Source organism: Bos indicus x Bos taurus, chromosome 2 (assembly GCF_003369695.1).
Source record: "Bos indicus x Bos taurus breed Angus x Brahman F1 hybrid chromosome 2, Bos_hybrid_MaternalHap_v2.0, whole genome shotgun sequence".
In the NCBI taxonomy this organism is placed as follows: domain Eukaryota; kingdom Metazoa; phylum Chordata; class Mammalia; order Artiodactyla; family Bovidae; genus Bos; species Bos indicus x Bos taurus.
In genome coordinates this window covers 115826058-115846241 of record NC_040077.1, presented here as the reverse complement: position 1 = coordinate 115846241, position 20184 = coordinate 115826058, and the positions used below count along the sequence as shown (strand labels likewise).

The 20184-nt window shown below is 39.3% G+C and overlaps 1 protein-coding gene across 2 annotated transcripts; it reads right to left on the bottom strand.

Moving 5' to 3' along the window:
* Window positions 1–900: 900 nt before the first annotated feature.
* CCL20 (C-C motif chemokine ligand 20) lies at window positions 901–4419 on the bottom strand. Of its 2 annotated transcripts, none has more exons than XM_027524034.1 (4): window positions 4276–4419; window positions 3027–3138; window positions 2235–2312; window positions 901–1372 (listed from the first exon to the last, which is right to left on the bottom strand). In XM_027524034.1, the coding sequence occupies exons 1-4, from the start codon at window positions 4352–4354 to the stop codon at window positions 1351–1353; spliced, it is 291 nt and encodes a 96-aa protein (XP_027379835.1). In that variant the 5' UTR covers window positions 4355–4419; the 3' UTR covers window positions 901–1350. The 2 variants fall into 2 exon arrangements, with proteins under 2 accessions (XP_027379835.1, XP_027379828.1); XM_027524027.1 differs by having other exon boundaries at window positions 3027–3141; window positions 4276–4418.
* Between the last annotated feature and the right edge of the window lie 15765 nt (window positions 4420–20184).

Sequence of the window (20184 nt, the reverse complement as noted above, 5' to 3'; positions counted from 1 at the left end):
TTTGGCAAGTGCTTAAAGGTGACTCGGGAGGACTTGTGAAGTAGTGAAACCTCTGCTGAGATGCCCATTCCTTAGACCCTGCTGGTGACAGAAGGATGGACTCAGTGGTTTCTAAATGATCACTGTGTCTCTGCAGTCACAAAATAAATGGGCATTTTTTTTTTATTTTGAAAAATTTTATATCAAGAAACATTGAACTATGTCACAGATATGGAATCTTTCTAAATTATGGTTTAAATGACTTTGAATTTTAAAAAACAATCAAAAAATCTTTCCATTATAATTCATATCAAATGAAGTCCAGGACCACAAGGGATAAAGACAAAGAGAACAACCCTGCATGCTTAGCCACTCAGTCGTATTCAACTCTTTGCTACCCCATGGACTGTAGCCCGCCAGGCTCCTCTGTCCATGGGATTTCCCAGGCAAGAATACTGGAATGGGTTGTCATTTCCTCCTCCAAAAATAGAAGAAATAGGCAAAGAAGTAAATGGGGAATACAAGTTTCAGAGCAGGACTTCCCTGGTGGTCCAGTGGTTAAGAATCCAGCTGCCAATGCAGAGGACGTGGGTTCACTCTCTGGTCCAGGAAGATCCTACATGCCATGGGGCACCTAAGCTGGTGTTCCACAACTACTGAATCTGCACTCTAGAGCCCATGCTCTAAAGCAGGAGAAGCCACCACAATGAGAAGAACACCACAACTAGAGAGTCGGCCCCACACACCACAACTAGAGAAAACCCCTCGTGCAGCAAGGAGGCCGCATCACAGCCGAAAGTAAATTTTAAATTTTTTATTTAATTAAAAGAAAAACACCGCAGAGCATTTTCATATTTACTAAACCTTTAAATATTTTTAATATACCTCTCAATGTTATTTAACTCAATCAACAATGTTTAGTTCTTTTATTTTCAACTTTTATTCTTCTCATCATTTTTGTCTTTTGCAAAGTAATTACAGCAATTTAGGAAACAAAGATATACAAACTAGAGTGTTAAATGTCTTTTTAAAATAGCCTTCTGCTCAAGAAAATCCATGTATCTTATTCCTTCAAGCATAAGTTTATACCTCATTCTAAATCAAATAGCTTATGGAAAACTAGTATTAAATAGCAAAACACACACACAAAACACACATATAAATAACATAACATAAAATAGAATATAACATGATGCTTAACAAAGCAAACTATGATGCAATATGAATCAACTTCACTAATTGGACAAGTCCAATGAGACACAAATCAGATAAGCTTTGAGCCCTCAACAAGGGATAAGTGAAGCTGTCAACTCAGCCAGGTTCCTTTCATTCTTGGGCTCTGCCCAATTCCATTCCAGGGAGCATCCATTTTTACATCCTTTTGACTCTTTGACTGTAAAGAGAAAAAGAAAAAGATAAGCAAAGATAGGGTGACAGGCAGGTGGGAATGTGTTTCATGCCTATAGGGTGACAGGCAGGTGGGAATGTGTTTCATGCCTACAGATTGACCCACACTCCGTAGTCTCATTTCAGGATACCAAGCAGCTCAGAGGCACTATGAGGAAATCAAGGTTCAGAGAGGATGACCCTGCCCAACATAAGCCAGCTAGCCAAGGACAGAAGCAGAATGTAAGCACTGTGTCTTCATAGTGAGTGTCTGACACCCTGGTGTGAAATGATTCTGTCCATGGATAAAATGTCACTCTGTTATCATCCATGAAATCAGAGCCATGAACCTCTTTTGAATTGTTTACTTTTTAGCTTTTAACAAATGAATGTCATGTAGTCTGTCAGTTAAATACACAGGAGGCATCTTTGCAACAAGGATTGAATGCATAGAGGGGTCTAACACACCATGTGAAAAAAGAAATTAAAATGACCTGTAAGGAGTTGAAAAAAAGTTTTGTTTTCATGTGCTCGGTCCCTGAGTCATATTTGACTCTGTGACCCCCTGGGCTGTAGCCCATCAGGCTCCTCTGTCCATGGGATTTTCCATATGGGAATACTGGAGTGGGTTGCCATCTCCTCCTCCCAGTGATCTTCCTGACCCAGGGATCGAACCCCCATCTACTTGTGTCTCCTGCATTGGAAGGTGAATGCCTTACCACTAGTGCCAACTGGCCCCATTCAAATTACCCTTTAAAATTGCCATAGCACTTAGGCTAAAGCCTTCCAGCAAGCCTGTGATCCACCACTCTAACAGCACTAACTCCAAACATCTGGAGCAAGGTTGATGGACTGTAAAGGTTCCTTACCTGAGCATGTGCACAACTTGTTTCACCCACTTCTTCTTTGGATCTGCACACACAGCTAATTTTTTCCTGGTGTAAAAGCTGAAAAAATAACAAAAATCAGACAATTTGATTTATGTTTCAAGAAGGTTTAATTTTTTTTTCACAGAACATACAATAGAAATTTCATATTCCAATTGATTGCTCTACACCCTAAACAAGTCATTTGTTTCAGAGGTGAAACGAAATGAAAAAATAAAGCTTCTGATAAAGCTTGATGCAAGAAATGAAAAGTGATTCTCCCTAACTTTCTCTGCAATTTAATGAATGATTGTGCTCTAATAAGAAGATAAAGTCCCAGAATTATCTAATTTTGTTGGTGGTGGTTACATGACATTTGGGGATATATGATCAATAACTCACATCATTTCAAATATAACATCTTAGATACATCAAGAATATTATATGCGGTGGTATAACTACTCTGAGTTTTTACTTAGAGCTGCAACCACTTTCTGGCAGAAGATGCACATTTCAAAGTTTATGTCTTCCCTCTTTTCCTAAGATAGTATCTTAGTTTATAAATTTATCTTCAAAAGTGATTTTGCCCTCAACTATGTTCATGTTTTTTAAACTAAGCTTCTGCCTTATTTCAGTTCTATTTAAAGTGAACTTTGAAGATATATGTACTCCTAAAACAGTTATCTTTGCCGCATCAGTAATTTCTGAATGAAATTCCAAAAAGGCAAGGCTTTTTCTACCTGAAATTCTCATGTATTCCTGATACAAATGAATTAGAATCCCTTAGTAACTTACACAACTGCATTGATGTCACAGGCTTCATTGGCCAGCTGCTGTGTGAAGCCCACAAGAATACTGGGGTGAAGTATTCGTTCTGTATATCGGAGACAGCAGTCGAAGTTGCTTGCTGCTAAAAAGAAATGAAAGGTATTGAGTCCACATGAATTAATTTATTCAGTGGTAGGTATCACAGAACTACTTGAAGTTGCGGAAAACCTAGAACCCGATTTATATGGCAAATTAACTATTTAAGGGAAAGTTCCAATGTCTTTGAGACCCAATTTAACATAGCTTTCAGTTGCCCTAAAAAAATTAGTTTGTGTGCTGGGAAATTTTGGTTCAATAATACAATATAGAAGCATATGACTTTTCACCAAAGAACAGCTCTAGTAAGAAAAACACACTAACAGTGTTTTATTTCAGTTCACTATAATCACTCAAGAATATGAATACCTCCCACTGGAAGAAACCCTTATATATAGTCTTTTAAATTCAGAAAAGAAATTGGCAGATTTTAAATCTATTATCTTGGCTACTGAACATTGAGAGGAGGGAAAAGACAAGAAGGTACAAAGGAAAATGCGGCTTATAGGAGCTGCTAATATGAGCTACAATTAAAGACTTTTGAAATGGTAATATTAGTTAATGAGAATTTTTAATTTTGTTCATAAAAGTTCAACACTTGTATTTTCAGAAAATGCATCTATTGATAAAAGTGATGTCCTCTTATAGCAATAAAGCAATTCCTGGACACTCCTCCAAGTTAAATTATAATCTGCTGTAAGGGATAATCATAGCCACAGAGCTGGCAAGTGATGTCCCAAGACCTTGCAAGGATGAAGTCAGGTGTCATAATCCACCCCTGAAGGATGAGTTTTGAACTTTGGCAAAGCTATTTAGTTGAGAGGTGAGAAAGTTGGGGAAATGAGAGTGTTGCTTACGTTTCAAAGTGACCCCATTCATTGATATTGTTACACAATTTACATCACTCCCAGAAATAACACTTTGGCCTTTCTCTGGATCTCGGTGGTCTCTAAGAGCCCATTCTGAAAAAAATCTGCTGAGATTCATAGCAGAGAAAAAAGCCTGATAGGCAGCGGTAACTGTTCCCTCTTCATAGCCAGTGAGATGACAATCCCCATCACTTCCTTTAGAAGATTTTCTAACAGGCTTCCATTCCCCTAGGACACCCCCAGATGAGCTCAAGGCTTAGAGGAAAATGAAGAGTTCTTACTCCTGAGCTGGCAGAAAGAGTGACACTTACCTTCTGACTTGCTGCAGAGGTGGAGCAATAGCACTGACATCAAAGCAGCCAGGAGCAAATTCTTGCTGCTGCACATCATTTTCAACTCGAGGGACAGATGTCTCAGTGCTGGGTACCGAGTGCCTCTGGAGTGCTGTGATGTTTGATAGCAGCCTGGGCCTGGGATGGCCCTACTTATAGCAAATGTTGGGAATGTACATAGAAGGCGTGTTCTCACGTGGGGTTTTCCCCATTGATTACCTCGCCCCAGTATGTTGTCACAAAGGAAAACCACAGGGAAAACTTCCTGCCTTTCCCTAAAGTCAGGAAGGTGTGAAGGTCAGGATGGAGGGGGAGGGAAGGCTGAGAAGGGGAAAATCCTGTGAATTTGCAAAGAAGGAAAAGTAGCTTTGCCCTGTGTCCCAGAAGAGGTATCTGTTTTAACTTAATCTCTTGTCTCTGGGAAGAGAGGACAAGGATTAACAGTGGTACAAAGATCAGCCCCACTTAGGAACATTCCAGAATTCCTACTGCTACACTCTGTGAGCTTTCCAGAGGCAACTGGGGAGGGAGAGGACAAGGTGGGACACCAAGGCATTTATGGTGTCATCATTGGTGCTCAGCTGTCACCAAAGCTTTTGAATTTCTAGGCGACTATTCAGAGCTGGTAATACAACAATTCATATTAGTGTTTCCAGTTTTGGTGGAAAATTTGCTGTTGTTGTTTGGTCTCTAAGTTGTGTCCAACTCTTTGCAACCCCATGGATTGCAGCCCACCAGGCTCCTCAGTCCATGACATTTTCCAGGTAGGAATATTGGAGTGGGTTTTTATTCCCTTCTCAGGGGATCTTCCCGACCCAAGGATCAAACCCACACCTCCCGCCCTGACATGCTTTACTGCTGAGCCACCAGAAGTGGAAAATACCAGCTCTTAAGGAAGACTCAAGCTTCGACTTCATTTAGTTTCAGGTTCACTCCTCCACATCTACATTAATGTGACTCTAATAAATACTGCAGCTCAGAAAGTGAGCTCCCCTCTTCCCTTAACTCTTCATGCCAATGTAGTTACATAACTCAATACAAAGCCTCAGAAGGAAAAAAAAAAGTGGGGGAGCCTATCAGTGGTGAATAATCAACAAAACAAAGGTCAAATTACAATGATAAAGATAATGTGATATGAATATCTAACTTATGACAATATAAGAACTCTCCACTAGGAAGAATATCATTGTAAACTAGGCAATCGGTTTGTAGGAAGGGTATGACTATAAAGAAATAACACAAGCCACAGCAAGATCCTCTACGGCCCACCTCCCAGAGTAACAGAGATAAAAACAAAAATAAACAAGGGGGACCCAGTCAAACTTAAAAGCTTTTGCACAGCAAAGAAAACTATAAACAAGGTGAAAAGACAACCCTCAGAATGGGACAAAATAATAGCAAATGAAACATCTGACAAAAGATTAATTTGCAAAACCTACAAGCAACTCATTACAACTCAATACCAGGAAAACAAACAACCCAATCAAAAAGTGGGCAAAAGACCTAAACAGACATTTCTCCAAAGAAGACATACAGATGGCTAATTAACATATGAAAAGATGTTCAACATTGCTCATCATTTTAAAAAATGCAAGTCAAAACTACAATGAGTTATCATCTTACACTGGTCAGAATGGCCATCATCAAAAAATCCATAAACAATGCTGGAGATGGTGTGGAAAAAATGGAACCTTCCTGCACTGTTGCTGGGAATGTAAATTGATACAGCCACTGTGGAAGACAATACAGAGATTCCTCAAAAAATGGAGTAGAACTACCACATGGCCCAGCAATCCCACTACTTGGCGTATACTCTGAGGAAACCAAAACAGGAAAAGGCACATGTACCCCAGTGTTCATTGCAGCACTATGTACAGTGGGGTGACAGAGGATGAGATGTTTGGATGGCATCACTGACTCAGTGGAACAAACTCTGGAAGATATTGAAGGACAAGGAAGCCTCATGTGCTACAGTTGATGGGGTCACAGAGTCAGACAAGACTTAGGGGCTGAACAGCAGTACAGCTAGCAGCAACACCTTGAAATACACACAGCAAAAATAAACAGAACTGAAGGGAAGAATAAACAATTCAACAATAAAAGTCAGATATTTCAATACCACATTTTCAATCATGAATAGAAAAACTAGACATAAAATGCACAAGAAAACAGAAGATTTGAACAACAGTATAAGCCAACTAAGCTTAACAGACTTCAGCAGAATACTCTAGCCAACAACCATGGAAGAGGCATTTTTCTGAAGTGTACAAGGAACATTCTTCCATAATCATGTGCTAAGGCAGAGAACACGAGTCAGTAAGCTTAAAGGGATTGAAACCATACAAAATATGTTTTCAAACCACAATGGAATCAGAATTCAACAATGGAAGAAAATTTGGGAAATTCACAGCTATGTCTAAACACATATTATATAATACGTGTCTAAATGACTGATGTGTGAAAGAAGAGGTCAATAAAGAAAGTAGAAAATATTTTGAGAGGAAATAAAATGAAAATACAACATACCAAAACTTGTATGGTGCCGGAAAAGCACTGATTAGAAAGGAATTTAGAGCAGGGATAAATGAAATCGAGAAAAACAAAATAGTAGAGGAAATCAAAGGATTCAAAAGTGGGTTCTTAGAGAAAATCAACAAAATTAATCAGTGTTAATTAGACTAACCAAGAAACAAAAGGGAAGGGTAGAGTGAAGAGAAGACAAACTGCTAAATACGGAAATGAAAGAGACACCACTACCAACTTTAAGAAATGAAAAAGACTATAAGGGAATTGTGAACAACTGTATGTCAATGCATTCGATAAAATAGATGAAAGAAATTACTAGAAAAACACAAATTATGAACCTGACTCAAGTAGATGTAGAAAGGTTGAATATGCAACAAGCAATCAAATTGGTAACTAGATATATTTCCACAAGGAAAAGTCTGGACACAGATGGCTTCACTGGATAATTCTATCAAATATTAAAAAAAAAAAATTAAAACCAATCCTTTACAAACTTTTTTTAAAAAGTACATGAGAAGAAGACAATTTCTAACTCACTCTATGAGGACAGTACTGTACTGATATCAAAATAAGATAGAGACATTACAAGAAAAAAAACTACAGACTAATATCTCTTATGAATACAGACACAAAGGTCCTCAACAAAATACTAGTACACTGTATCTAACAACATATAAAAAGGATCAGGCACCATAACCCAGGAAATGTAATATATAATAGTAACAGAATGAAAAACAAAAACCATGTGAAAAGCATTTGACAAAACCCAACACCCAATCATAATTAAAAACTCAACAAACTAGGAATGGTCAGCTATGAAAATCCCACAGCTTGTTCATACTTAATGTTGAAAGACTGAACGCTTTCCTCTTGACAGCAAAACCATGACAGGAGTGCCCATTCTCACCACTTCTATTCACTGTTGTACTAGGGGTTCTAGTCAGGATAACTGGTCAAGAAAAAGGCGAAGGCACCCAGATTGGAAAAGAAGTTGTAACTATCTTAATTTGCAAATGAGATAATCTTGTATACAGAAGATCTAAAGAACCTACTAAAAAACTATTACAACTAATAAATTCAACAAGGTGGCAAGATTCGAGATCAATTTACATAAAAGCAATTGTATTTCTATATATCAATAAGCCACTTGAACATAGAATTAAGAAAATACTCTTATAGTAGTATAAAAGAATAAAATACTTAGGTATACATTTGACCAAAGAAGTGAAAAGTAACTTAAAATTACAAAACATTGTTAAAAACATTAAAGACTTCTAAATAAATGGAAAGGCCTCCCATGTCATGGGTTGGAAGATCCTTGTTAAGATGTCACTACTCTCTAAACTAATCTACAGATTCAACACAAGTCCCAGCAAACTTCCAGCTGAATTCTTTATATATATATAAATTTCTTTTTAATTGAAGGATAATTATTTTACAATGTTGTGTTGGTTCCTGCCATACATCAACATGAATCAGCCATAGGTATATATATGTCCCCTCCTTCTTGAGCTTCCCTCCCATCTTCTTCCCTATCCCACCCCTCTGGGTTGAGCTCCCTGCATCCTACAGCAAATTCCCACTGGCCATCTATTTTACATATGGTTAATGTATACGTTTCCATGCTACTCTTTCAGTTGTTCCACCCTTTCCTTCCCCTATGCTTCCCTGGTGGCTCAGACGGTAAAGCGTCTACCTGCAATGCAGGAGACCTGGGTTTGATCCCTGGGTCAGGAAGATCCCCTGGAGAAGGAAATGGCAACCCACCCCAGTACTCTTGCCTGGAAAATTCCATGGACTGAGGAGTCTGGAAGGCTACAGTCCATGGGGTTGCAAAGAGTTGGACACGACTAAGAGACTTCACTTTCTTTCGTTTCTTTACTTTCTCCTTCCCCTGCTGTATCCACAAGTCGGTTCTCTATATCTGCATCTCTATTCCCAGCTGACTTCTTTTCAGAAGTGGAAAAAGATGGTACTCAAATTCATATGGGGTTGCAAAGGATCCCAAAGAGCCTCCCTATTACATAATTTACTATAAACCTAATCAACACATGTGATACTGGCTTAAGTGTAGAGAAATACATCAATGAAATTAAATTGAGAGTCCAGATATAAACCTTAGTATCTATGGTCAATTGATTATTTATTGTGGTACCAAGACCATTCAGTGGGAGAAAGAATAGTCTTTTCAGCAAATGGTGCTGGGACAACTAGATATTTACATGCAAAAAAAATTATCTTAATAATGTTAATGATATTACCTCACACCATACACAAAAAATTAACTCAAAAAGGATCATATACCTAAATATAAGAGTTTAAACTCTGACCCTCTTAGAAAAAAACATGGAAGTAAATCTTCATGACCTTGGGTTGGGTAATGATTTTTCAGATACAAGACCAAAAGCTCAAGCAACAAAATCAAACTGGATTCTATCAAAACTATAAACTTTCATGCTTCAAACAGAACTATAAAAATGTGAAAAAATCATCAACAGAAAGGAAGGGAATACTTACAAATTATACATCTGATAAGGGACTTAATGTTTGTATACAGAATATATGAAGAACCCCTACAACTCAATAATGTAAACATTTTTGTTGTTCAGTTGCTAAGTCATGCTCAACTCTTTGTGACCTCATGAACTGCAGCACACCAGGCTTCTCTGTCCTTCACTGTCTCCTGGAATGTGCTCAAACTCATGTCCATTGTGCTGAAGATGCCATCTAACCATCTCATCCTCTGTCACCCCATCTCCCAATGTAAAGATAAATAATCCAATTTAAAAATGGACAAAATACATAAGTAAACATTTCTCCTAAGATATGTAAGTGGTCAGAAAGCACATGGAAAGATGTTTAACATCATTAGTCATTAGATAAACGTAGATCAAAATCACAATAACATACCACTTCACACCCACAGGGATGGATATCATCAAAAACAATGTGGAGAAGTTGCAATCCTCATGTATTATTGATGGGAGTAAAATACGGTGCAGCCACTTTGAAAAACATTTTGACAGTGCCTCAAATGGTTGACTGTGGAATTGTCATATGACCCAGCAATTTCACTTTTAGGTATACACTCAAGAGAAATTTATCTCCACACAGAAACTTATATGAATGTCATGGCAGCATTATTCATAATAGCCCAAAAGTGGAAATAATACAAATGCCATCAACTGATGAACAGATAACATAAATACAAAAATGTAGTGAATGTGTACAATAGAATGTTGTTTGGCAATAAAAATGAAAAAAGTACTAGTGGATGATACAATATGGATGAACCTTGGAAACATTTAAACAAGTGAAAAAAAAAAACACAAAAGGCCACATACTATACGAGTCCATCTATATAAAATGTTCAAAACCAGCAAACCTACAGATACAGGAAGTCGAATACTGATAGTTGAAGGTAGACTGAGGGCTTAGGGGAAAGGGAGGGGAAGGAAGAGTGACTGCTAATGGTTATGACGTTTCCTTATTTTTTTAATCTAAAAATAGTGATGACTTCTATAATCCTGTGACTATGCTAAAACACATTAATTGTGCACTTTAAAAGGGTGAATTTTATGATATGTGAATTATATCTCAATAAATTTCATAACGCAACAAAAAAAATTCTCCCACCCACTCACCCCAGCCCACAGGTACCCTTTCTTTCTTTTCATAGATGTGTCATTTCATATTTGTCACTTAAAACCTTTTTAAAAATATGACCTTCAACTAATTTTTTGCTCATTTGATGAACATGCTAATGAGGTTAACATAAGAAAATTATTTCAAACCTAATTTATTAGAAACCTATATCACACTGGAATTCAGGTTCTGGCTATATTCTCAAATATGTCAGGCATTCCTGGTAAGTCTTAATTCCTTCATGTAGTAGAGTCTCAGTGTCTTGCTTTTTTTTTCCCCCAGAAAAAAAATTTGACACGTGTTTTACATGGAAGGTACAGAGTGGCTCATACGGCTGACCAGAGCATGACAATGGCATTCAAGGGAGCTTATAAGAAAATGAAAACACAAATAACTATAAAATCTAGCAATACGGTAAGTGCCATCTTCATATTATATGAAATATTTTCATAGAAATTAACAAAATATGGTCACTTAAAAATGACTTAACTCCCCTTCCATTTCTATGATGAACACAAGACATGCCACACTGACTTAACAGAGTAACCATCAAAAACTATTCTCTTCCTGATAGGGATTCCATGTAAAGTTTTTTGGATGATGATACAAGTTCCTTTTAAAACAGCATTGATTGGCATTCCAATATACATTAGGTGCAAATTCTGCACCTTTGATTCCACTTCTAGGAGAATTCTCCAGGCCAGAATACTGGAGTGGGTAGCCTTTCTCTTCTCCAGGGGATCTTCCCAACCCAGGGATCAAATCCAGGTCTCCCTCATTGCAGGCGGATTCTTTACCAGCTGGGGAGCCACAGGGGAAGCCTTTGAGATACCTAAAAGAGTTAAAATCATTGAGTCAGAAAGCACATTGGTAGATGCCCGGGGCTGAGGGGTGCAGGGGTAGGAGCGGGTGGGGAATTAGTGTTTAATGGGGACAGAGTTTCAGTTTAGGAAGGTGAAACATTGAGTCTCAAGATGGATGATAATGAAAGTTGTACTAAGTGTGAATGTACTTAGTGCCACTGAACTGCACAATTAAACATGATTAAAGTAATATGCTTTATATTATGGGACTTTTACCACAATTAAAGCACATTTAAAAAAAATAGCTGTATTGATCACTACTATGTTCTGGGTGTCTTAACAGAGAACGTGATGTCTGTTTCCTTACACGTGTGTACGTGATGCAAAGACAAGGAATTAGACGGCCCTGAACTCTCTGGCTTCCACACAAGTGGGTCCTGGCTGAGCTTCAAGGAACAAACATGCTTCTTACCACGGTTTCTGGATAGTACCAAATTGTAGAATTTCTAAGATATAGAAGGGTGGTGACCATCCAGCTCAATATCTTAAAGATAAGGACATGGAAGCCAGAGAGTGGTTTGACTTCATCAACATTGAACTATGATGACCGGATCTAGAATTCAGATCCTCCTCCCCAGGTCAGAGATTGTTCTGCATTTCCTCCTCAAAGTTTTATCATCTGATTATCAAATGGGTGGAATTATATATCATCAACTTATACTTCTGTTTTCTTTAGATAGTGACACGAATTGTAGTTTCTGTACAGGATTAATCATGTACACCAAACACTGAACAAAAAAAATAACAAGCCCCAGCTTCAATGGAGGGTGGCAACAATGCAAATATCCACAATGACAGCTTGAAACAAACCAAGCATCTTGCTTCTTGGCATCTAAGTTTGGACTCCCCTGAAAGCAGGGCCTCAAGTATAGATAACTTATTTGAGACATAATCCCAGGAAACAAGAGTCAGGCAGGGAGATGAAGCAAGGAAAGGATTTCAAGGTCTTTCTGTGGGCATTGGGAGATCTGTTACACTAGAACCTCCAGAGAAGCAAAGACATGTCTTACAGAGTTATCCCCCTGAAGAGTGGCAGACTGACATTTGTCAGCCAGCTCACATGCCTTATTATCTCAAGAGTGTCCGGGGGGAATTCAACCCCTCATAGTTTCAAGCTCTGCTTGAACTTCCCAGGTGGTGTTGGTGGTAAAGAATCCACCTGCAAATACGGGAGATGCGAGAGACATGGTTCAATCCCTGGGTCGCAAAGGTCCCCTGGAGTAGAAAATGGCAACCCAAGCCTGTATTTTTGCCTGGAAAATTTCATGGACAGAGGAGCCTGGTGGGCTACAGTCCATGAGGTAGAAAAGAGTTGGACATGACTAAGCAAACACACACACACACACACAGAAGTGAGGAAGTTAGTCCAGCATTCTCTCTCAGCCCTGAGAAAGTTTTGGAGCAGAAAGACAAGCATAGCATCCTCCAGGTAAGTTACTGTCCAAGTTATATGATCGCAGTTCACTCCACTACCCCTGGGGCTGAAATCAAAGGTAAGCTGAAAGAATGTGACTGTAGGTTTCAGAGATAACTTGCTACAATGGTTTAAGAAAGCTTTCCTAGGAATACCAATTTGAAGCAAGCAATTATAAAGAAAATAACTATTGTACATGCTAAGGCCAGATGATTTCCACCTAGAACCCAGGAGGACAGCTCGGTTTTGTAAAAAATATTTTCCAGAACATACTGAATATGCACGTGTCTTGCTTCCTCATGTCCCACTGATCCTGAGACAAAAGCTTTGTCATAAATTCATTATGTTTCAAGGCTGTGTAGTCATACTGAGGAATACTTATATGTTGGATCTAGGAAAACCAAAGCCTAATATTTCTGAGGCTCACAAATAAGCCTGAAAATGTCATCATTACCACTAAAGAAATAGTCAAGAGAGGAATTACCAAAAGATGCCACTGTGACCTGCAGTGTGAGCCAGAGCCGAGGTCCTAGGTCAGTGCAAACATCATGAGGAGAAACACCATGATAAAGAAGTTTTCAGTCTCTACATTAAATACAAGACACCTGTCAATATGATTCTTCATAACATTTTTACAGGGAGTAGGTCAGATATCAGTTTTCAAAATACATATATATATGACGTTACTCTCTGATAGCCACTGGCTGTTGTCATTGTTTAGTCGCTCAGTCATGTCTGACTAATTGAGACCCCGTGGGCTGTAAGCCCACCAGGCTCCTCTGTCCATGGAATTCTCCAAGCAAGAATACTGGAGTGTATTGCCATTCCCTTCTCCAGGGGATCTCCCTGACTCAGGGGTTGAACCTGGGTCTCCTTCATTGCAGGCAGATTCTTTACCATCTGAGCTCCCATAGAAGCACAGCCACATAATCAAAAAATGCATTAATTGTTTGAGTTTTTTTTTTTTTTTTTTTCAAGAACCAAAAGAGATACCACTGAGAGATTGTTAAAGCACTGGTTTGTAGGTCCGGTAAAACTGGAAGTCAGCTTCATTCTGAATTTCTGCAGGGTTGTTGTTTAGACCAAAATAAAGACCCCTGTAACCAGTCTTACGATAACAGAAATGGAGCTTAAGGGCTGCCAAATTGATTTTTGAGTTTGGACACCCACCCCAGTCTATGACCAAAGTCGTATATGTTTTATATGTGAAAAGTGTGTATTCCTTTTCTGACCTACTGAGAGACCCTCCAGTTCAGATTTAGTTTCTCCGTAGGAAGAGGAATAAAATTTGGCTCACTCTTCCTTGCTTTGTTTATCCTTATGGGAGGCTCTTCAATACTGTCCGGTTTCCATCTCCTCGGTTTCTGGGTGGTCACAGCAGAGGAGTGTCATTAACGACATACGGGAAGAAATCAGCAGAGCTATTACAGGACTCAGTCATAACCAGTGGACGTAGATGGTGCCAAAGTTTCCTGTGCATAACCATAAAACCTCACCTTCCCAGAGCCAACAAGGTAAGGCTATCAAATAGTTTGAAGGTGGAGTCATGAGTCTGATGAATGGAGAAGACAATGTTCCTTCCCTGCCTTGACATCTTCTCCAGGAGAAGAATTGCATTTGAGATGCCAGCATCCAAACCCATGATACTGACAAATGTCTGTATAGTCAGAGCTATGATTTTTCCAGTAGTCAAGTACAGATGTGAGAGTTGGACCATAAAGAAGGCTGGGTGCTGAAGAATAGATGCTTTTGAATTGTGATGCTGGAGAAGACTCTTGAGAGTCCCATGGATCACAAAGAGATCAGACCAGCCAATCCTAAAGGAAGTCAATCCTGAATATTCACTGGAAGGACTAATGCTGAAGCTGAAGCTCTGATACTTTGGCCACCTGATGAGAAGAACTGATTCACTGGAAAAGACCCTGATACTGGGAAAGATTGAAGGCAGGAGGAGAAGGGGATGACAGAGGATGAGATGTTTGGATGGCATCATTGACTTAATGGACATAAGTTTGAGCAAACTCCAGGAGACAGTGAAGAACAGGGATCTGAGCATATTGCCATCCATGGGGTCTCAAAGAGTCGGACATGACCAAGCAACTGAACAACAAGTCCATGGAGGATTAATCATACACAGGACCATTGGATCTGAAATCCCCTCCATTCTAATGCTGGTTTTCTTTCTCTCTCCTCCAGACACTCCCTTAAATTTTCTGGCCTCCCACCTTTGAGTCCCCGACTTGGCTTATGTCAAGGTCTTGAATGATTTTGTTAGTATGCTGGGGGGTGGTTTTTTGTTTTGTTTTTTGTTTTTGCTTGACTGCTCCATACTTGTCAAATGGCCACTGAAAATTCTAAGTTTTCTCTTACTGTCAAAGTCTCCATCTTGCTGTCATCTTGGGCTACATAGCCTCTGGTCCTTTCAAAGTTGGCAGATTGAGGGTTTCCTTCTTTGTAGCCAGTACACCTGACAATGAAGACTTGCCTCCTCTCAAGGGTACCAAAATCACATTAAGAGCAGGTTCATCACCCCATTGACAACCTTCAGTATCTTCTGCTCAACTGTTTTGATGAACTAGGAAGTCACTCTTCCCCTTCACTTAATAGCAAATATTATAAAAACTTTAAAAGGAGAGCATAAGAGAGGGCAGTGAGGAAGCTTGTTGATACTAGGGCGGTAACATCACAAAGTCTATGGAGGGCTCAGCAGATGGACCATTGGTGCTTGTTTTTGACATTGGGAAAATGGAAACATTCTTTGCAGACATCTAGAAAAAATTTTCTCTGCTGTGCCACTATGAGAGAGAATGAATCTTTCCCACTGAATTCTAAATGGAATTTTGATTTGTGAAAATGCTATGGCCACCTTCCTGCTGTGTAAAATCATCTCTGCTTGGTCTTGCTTTTTAAAACATATATACGCCTGCATTCACACACACACACAAATACTTTTTTGTTGTTCAGTCATTCAGTCCTGTCCGACTCTTTGTGACCCCATGGATTGCAATATGCCAGGCTCCTCTGTCCTCCACTATCTCCTGGAGTTTGCTCAAATTCATGTCCATTGAGTCTGTGATGCTATTTAACCATCTCATCCTCTGTCACCCCCTTCTTCTGCTTTCAATCCTTTCCAGCAGCAGGGTCTTTCATGATGAGTTGACTATTGCATCAGGTGGCCAAAGTATTGGCGCTTCAGCTTCAGCATCAGTCCTTCCAATGAATATTTAAGATTGATTATACTTCTATTCACATAAAAGGAAAAGTAAGGGGTGAAGGGTAAAGAACATGAATGATTACCCTTCCAGGGAAAGATCCAGAGAGGGTGCCTCATTGACACGGGCCCTATTGTTCACCCAGGAGAAGAGGAGTTCATTCATTCAACAAGGGTATTTGTGCACCTCATTTGTACTAGAGACTGTTCATGGCACTGAGGATAGCATAGTAAACAAAACAGTCTCTACCCACGTGCAACTTGGATTGTAGTAGATAAGACAGACAAGAAAGACATCAACAGGTAAGTAATTTAATATTAGGTAATGTAAGTGTTTTAAAGAAAAGTAAAGTGGGATGATGAAAAAGACTGTTCATGAGTGCCATTTGAGTGAGGTGATCAGGAAAGGTCTTGAGTGCCATTTAGGTGAGGCCATCTGGAAAGAACCTTTGGGGGAGACAGTAAGCAGAGACTGAACGAAGTCAAGGAGAGAGCTCTGTAGGTATCTGGGCAAAGAGCACCCAAAGTGGAGGGAACAAGAACAGCAAGGGCAACATCCCCAAGACAGGGAACTGCTTGGGAAGCTTGAGGGACATCAAGGCCCGTGTGCTGGAGGAGAGGGAGTGAGGGGCAGGGTGGTATGGAATGAGGACAGAGAGGCAGCCAGGAGAGAGCTCAGGTAAGAGGACTCTGTTGGTCTTGGTCAGGAGTTTGCTTGATTGTTCTAACTGGAATGGGGGTCCACACATGCTCAGTCACTCAGTTATGTCTGACTCTTTGCAACACCATGAACCGTGGCCCACCAAGTTCCTCTGTCCATGGGATTTTCCAGGCGAGAATACTGGAGTGGGTTGCCATTTCCTCCTTCAGGGGATCTTCCCAATCCAGACATCCAACTCGCATCTCTTGCCTTGGCAGGTGAATTTGTTACCCCTGGGAAGCCCAAATGGGACAGGATAGGATGCCATTGGATAAATTTCTGTAAGGAAACAGTTTAAGATTGTAAAAGGAGAACAGGTCTTCCCTTGTGATCCATTGGCTAAGACTCTGCACTCCCAATGCAGAGGGCCTGGGGTTCAGTCCCTGGTCAGGGAGCTAGATCCCACATGCTGCAACTAAGACCCAGTGCAGTCAAGTAAATAAGGAAATAAAAATAAATATTTACATGAGAACAGGATAGAAGCAAGGAAAGCAGTGAGGAAGTTTTTTAATAGCAGGATGGACATGGTAGAGATGGTCAGAGTAGTTAAATTGGGCATATAAAGATAAAAAGAAGAGTTATTTTATATATATATTTGGACAGTGAATGTGAAAGAAAAAGTAGGAATGATTCCAAGTATTTTGTCTTGAATAACTAAGGGAGTGGTAGTGCAATCTAATCAGGGAGCAGTGAGAGCAGAGTGGATTATTGAGGAAAGAAAAGAACCAGGATTTCTGTCCTGTCTATAATGCTCAATGGACATCCAAATGGAGAAGCTTCTTTCCCCCACATATGACAGTCTCACCTGGACTCAGGCATAGCTGAAGCCAACCTCGGTTTTGAGGACTTAATTGGTTATAACTGATATAAAATCAATAACTGTCTGGAACCGAATATAAAGCCACCTTAGAGACTATTCAGACATTTTTAACATTATATTTAATTTAATGAAATTTCAAACAAACAAGACATCTGACTTTCAACATGGATTGGGGGCATAGGTTGTTTAATGAAACATTTTTGCCACTAGTATGTATAACAGAACCTTCACTGTTAATGTTACATAGAATGCTACATATCTCAGAAAAAAAATTTAAAGCCATGATGGACATTTGAGAGGGAAATGTTTTATGTAATTCAACACTGTCTTTTGAAATCCCAGTTTTTCCAAAATGTGAGTCATTGCTTAATGCTTTTCCCTGGTCAAAAAGAACATATGACATATCCTCAAGAAACGGAAACCACAAAAACTCAAATAGGAGAGGATATGCTACTGCCTGGAGGAAAAGTGCTTCAGATACTTAGAAAAACTTCTCCTATATGTGTGAAAGTAAGCCACATTATTTTAAGGCACTTTTAAATACAATTTCTCTTACTTTCACATTAATTTTCTTTTTTTTTAATTTTATTTTTAAACTTTACAATATTGTATTAGTTTTGCCAAATATCGAAATGAATCCACCACAGGTATACATGTGTTCCCCATCCAGAACCCTCCTCCTTCCTCCCTCCCCATACCATCCCTCTGGGTCGTCCCAGTGCACCAGCCCCAAGCATCCAGTATCATGCATCAAACCTGGACTGGTGACTCGTTTCATACATGATACTATACATGTTTCAATGCCATTCTCCCAAATCTTCCCACCCTCTCCCTCTCCCACAGAGTCCATAAGACTGTTCTATACATCAGTGTCTCTTTTGCTGTCTCGTATACAGGGTTATTGTTACCATCTTTCTAAATTCCACATATATGCATTAGTATACTGTATTGGTGTTTTTCTTTCTGGCTTACTTCACTCTGTATAATAGGCTCCAGTTTCATCCACCTCATTAGAACTGATTCAAGTGTATTCTTTTTAATGGCTGAGTAATACTCCATTGTGTATATGTACCACAGCTTTCTTATCCATTCATCTGCTGATGGACATCTAGGTTGCTTCCCTGTCCTGGCTATTATAAACAGTGCTGCGATGAACATTGGGGTACACGTGTCTCTTTCCCTTCTGGTTTCCTCAGTGTGTATGCCCAGCAGTGGGATTGCTGGATCATAAGGCAGTTCTATTTCCAGTTTTTTAAGGAATCTCCACACTGTTCTCCATAGTGGCTGTACTAGTTTGCATTCCCACCAACAGTGTAAGAGGGTTCCCTTTTCTCCACACCCTCTCCAGCATTTATTGCTTCAAGGTGAAAAGGCAGCCTTCAGAATGGGAGAAAATAATAGCAAATTAAGCAACTGACAAACAACTAATCTCAAAAATATACAAGCAACTCCTACAGCTCAACTCCAGAAAAATAAATGATCCAATAAAAAAATGGGCCAAAGAACTAAATAGACATTTCTCCAAAGAAGACATACAAATGGCTAACAAACACATGAAAAGATGCTCAACATCACATTAATTTTTGAATTCAATGTTCTTGTGATCAAAAAGTCTGTCATTAGACTTAGAAAACAAATTCATGGTTACCAAAGGGGAACGGTAGGGGAGGGATAAATTAGGAATATGGGACTAACAGATACACCACTATATATAAAATAGATAAACATCAAGGATTTACTGTATAGCACAGTGAACCATATTCAGCATCTTGTAATAATCTATAATGGAAAAAAATCTGAAAAAATATATGTATACAAATATATATACCACTTTGCTGTATATCTGAAGTTAATGCAATACTGCAAACCAATTATAGTTTCATTTTTTGAAAGTTTGTTGCTGCTGTGCTATGCTTAGTCACTCAGTCATGTCCAACTGTTTGCAACCCCGTAGACTGTAACCCGCCAGGCTCTTCTGTCCGTGGGGATTCTCCAGGCAAGAATACTGGAGAGGTTGCCATGCCCTTCTCCAGGCGATCTTCCCAACCCAGGGTTCGAACCCAGGTCTCCCACATTGCAGGCAGATTCTTTACCATCTGAGCCACCAGGGAAGCCCAAGAATACTGGAGCAGGTAGCCTATCCCTTCTCCAGGGGTCTTCTCTACCCAGGAATTGAACTGGAGTCTCCTGCATTGCAGGCAGATTCTTCACAAGCTGAGCTATCAGGGAAGCCTAAGTTTGTTGTTACTAGATGGTATAACACTGGTTATTCCAGATCCATCTCTTTAAAATTCTTTTGATTCTCTGATAGTCTGTATTTTGCTTCTTCTGAATGAAGAAGTTGGGAATTTGGCTGCCTTTCAAGAAATCTTTCATCATGAAGGAGACAATTCTCAAAGTACATGAGGGCTCAGGAGATTTTAGCAGGAGTTCCCCACTATAAATCTGGAAGCCAATGAATCTCCATTGTTACTTCAAACTAGATTGCATCATCAATCCAGTCAACAGCCCATGACTAAATTTTTCTTTGAAATAAAAAAATCTCATCTACAGAGACAACTTAATGCCATTTTTATCTTCAAGTCTTTTAGGAAATATGAACTTTCCAAATTATAGTACTGATACTATAAAACTGGTGCTACCTTTCTTTGCTTAATTACTAATAGAGTCTCCAAGACTGGCTGGTTCAAGACAAGATGTGTGCCTTGA

What these genes read in the sequence shown, in the direction of transcription:
- CCL20 (XM_027524027.1), bottom strand. Translation starts at nt 4,354, where the DNA reads ATGATGTGCAGCAGCAAGAATTTGCTCCTGGCTGCTTTGATGTCAGTG. An exon ending in CCTCTGCAGCAAGTCAGAAG is followed by an intron (nt 3,142 to 4,275) that starts GTAAGTGTCACT and finishes ATTTCTTTTTAG; the next exon opens with CAGCAAGCAACTTCGACTGC. An exon ending in CAAGTTGTGCACATGCTCAG is followed by an intron (nt 1,373 to 2,234) that starts GTAAGGAACCTT and finishes TTCTCTTTACAG; the next exon opens with TCAAAGAGTCAAAAGGATGT.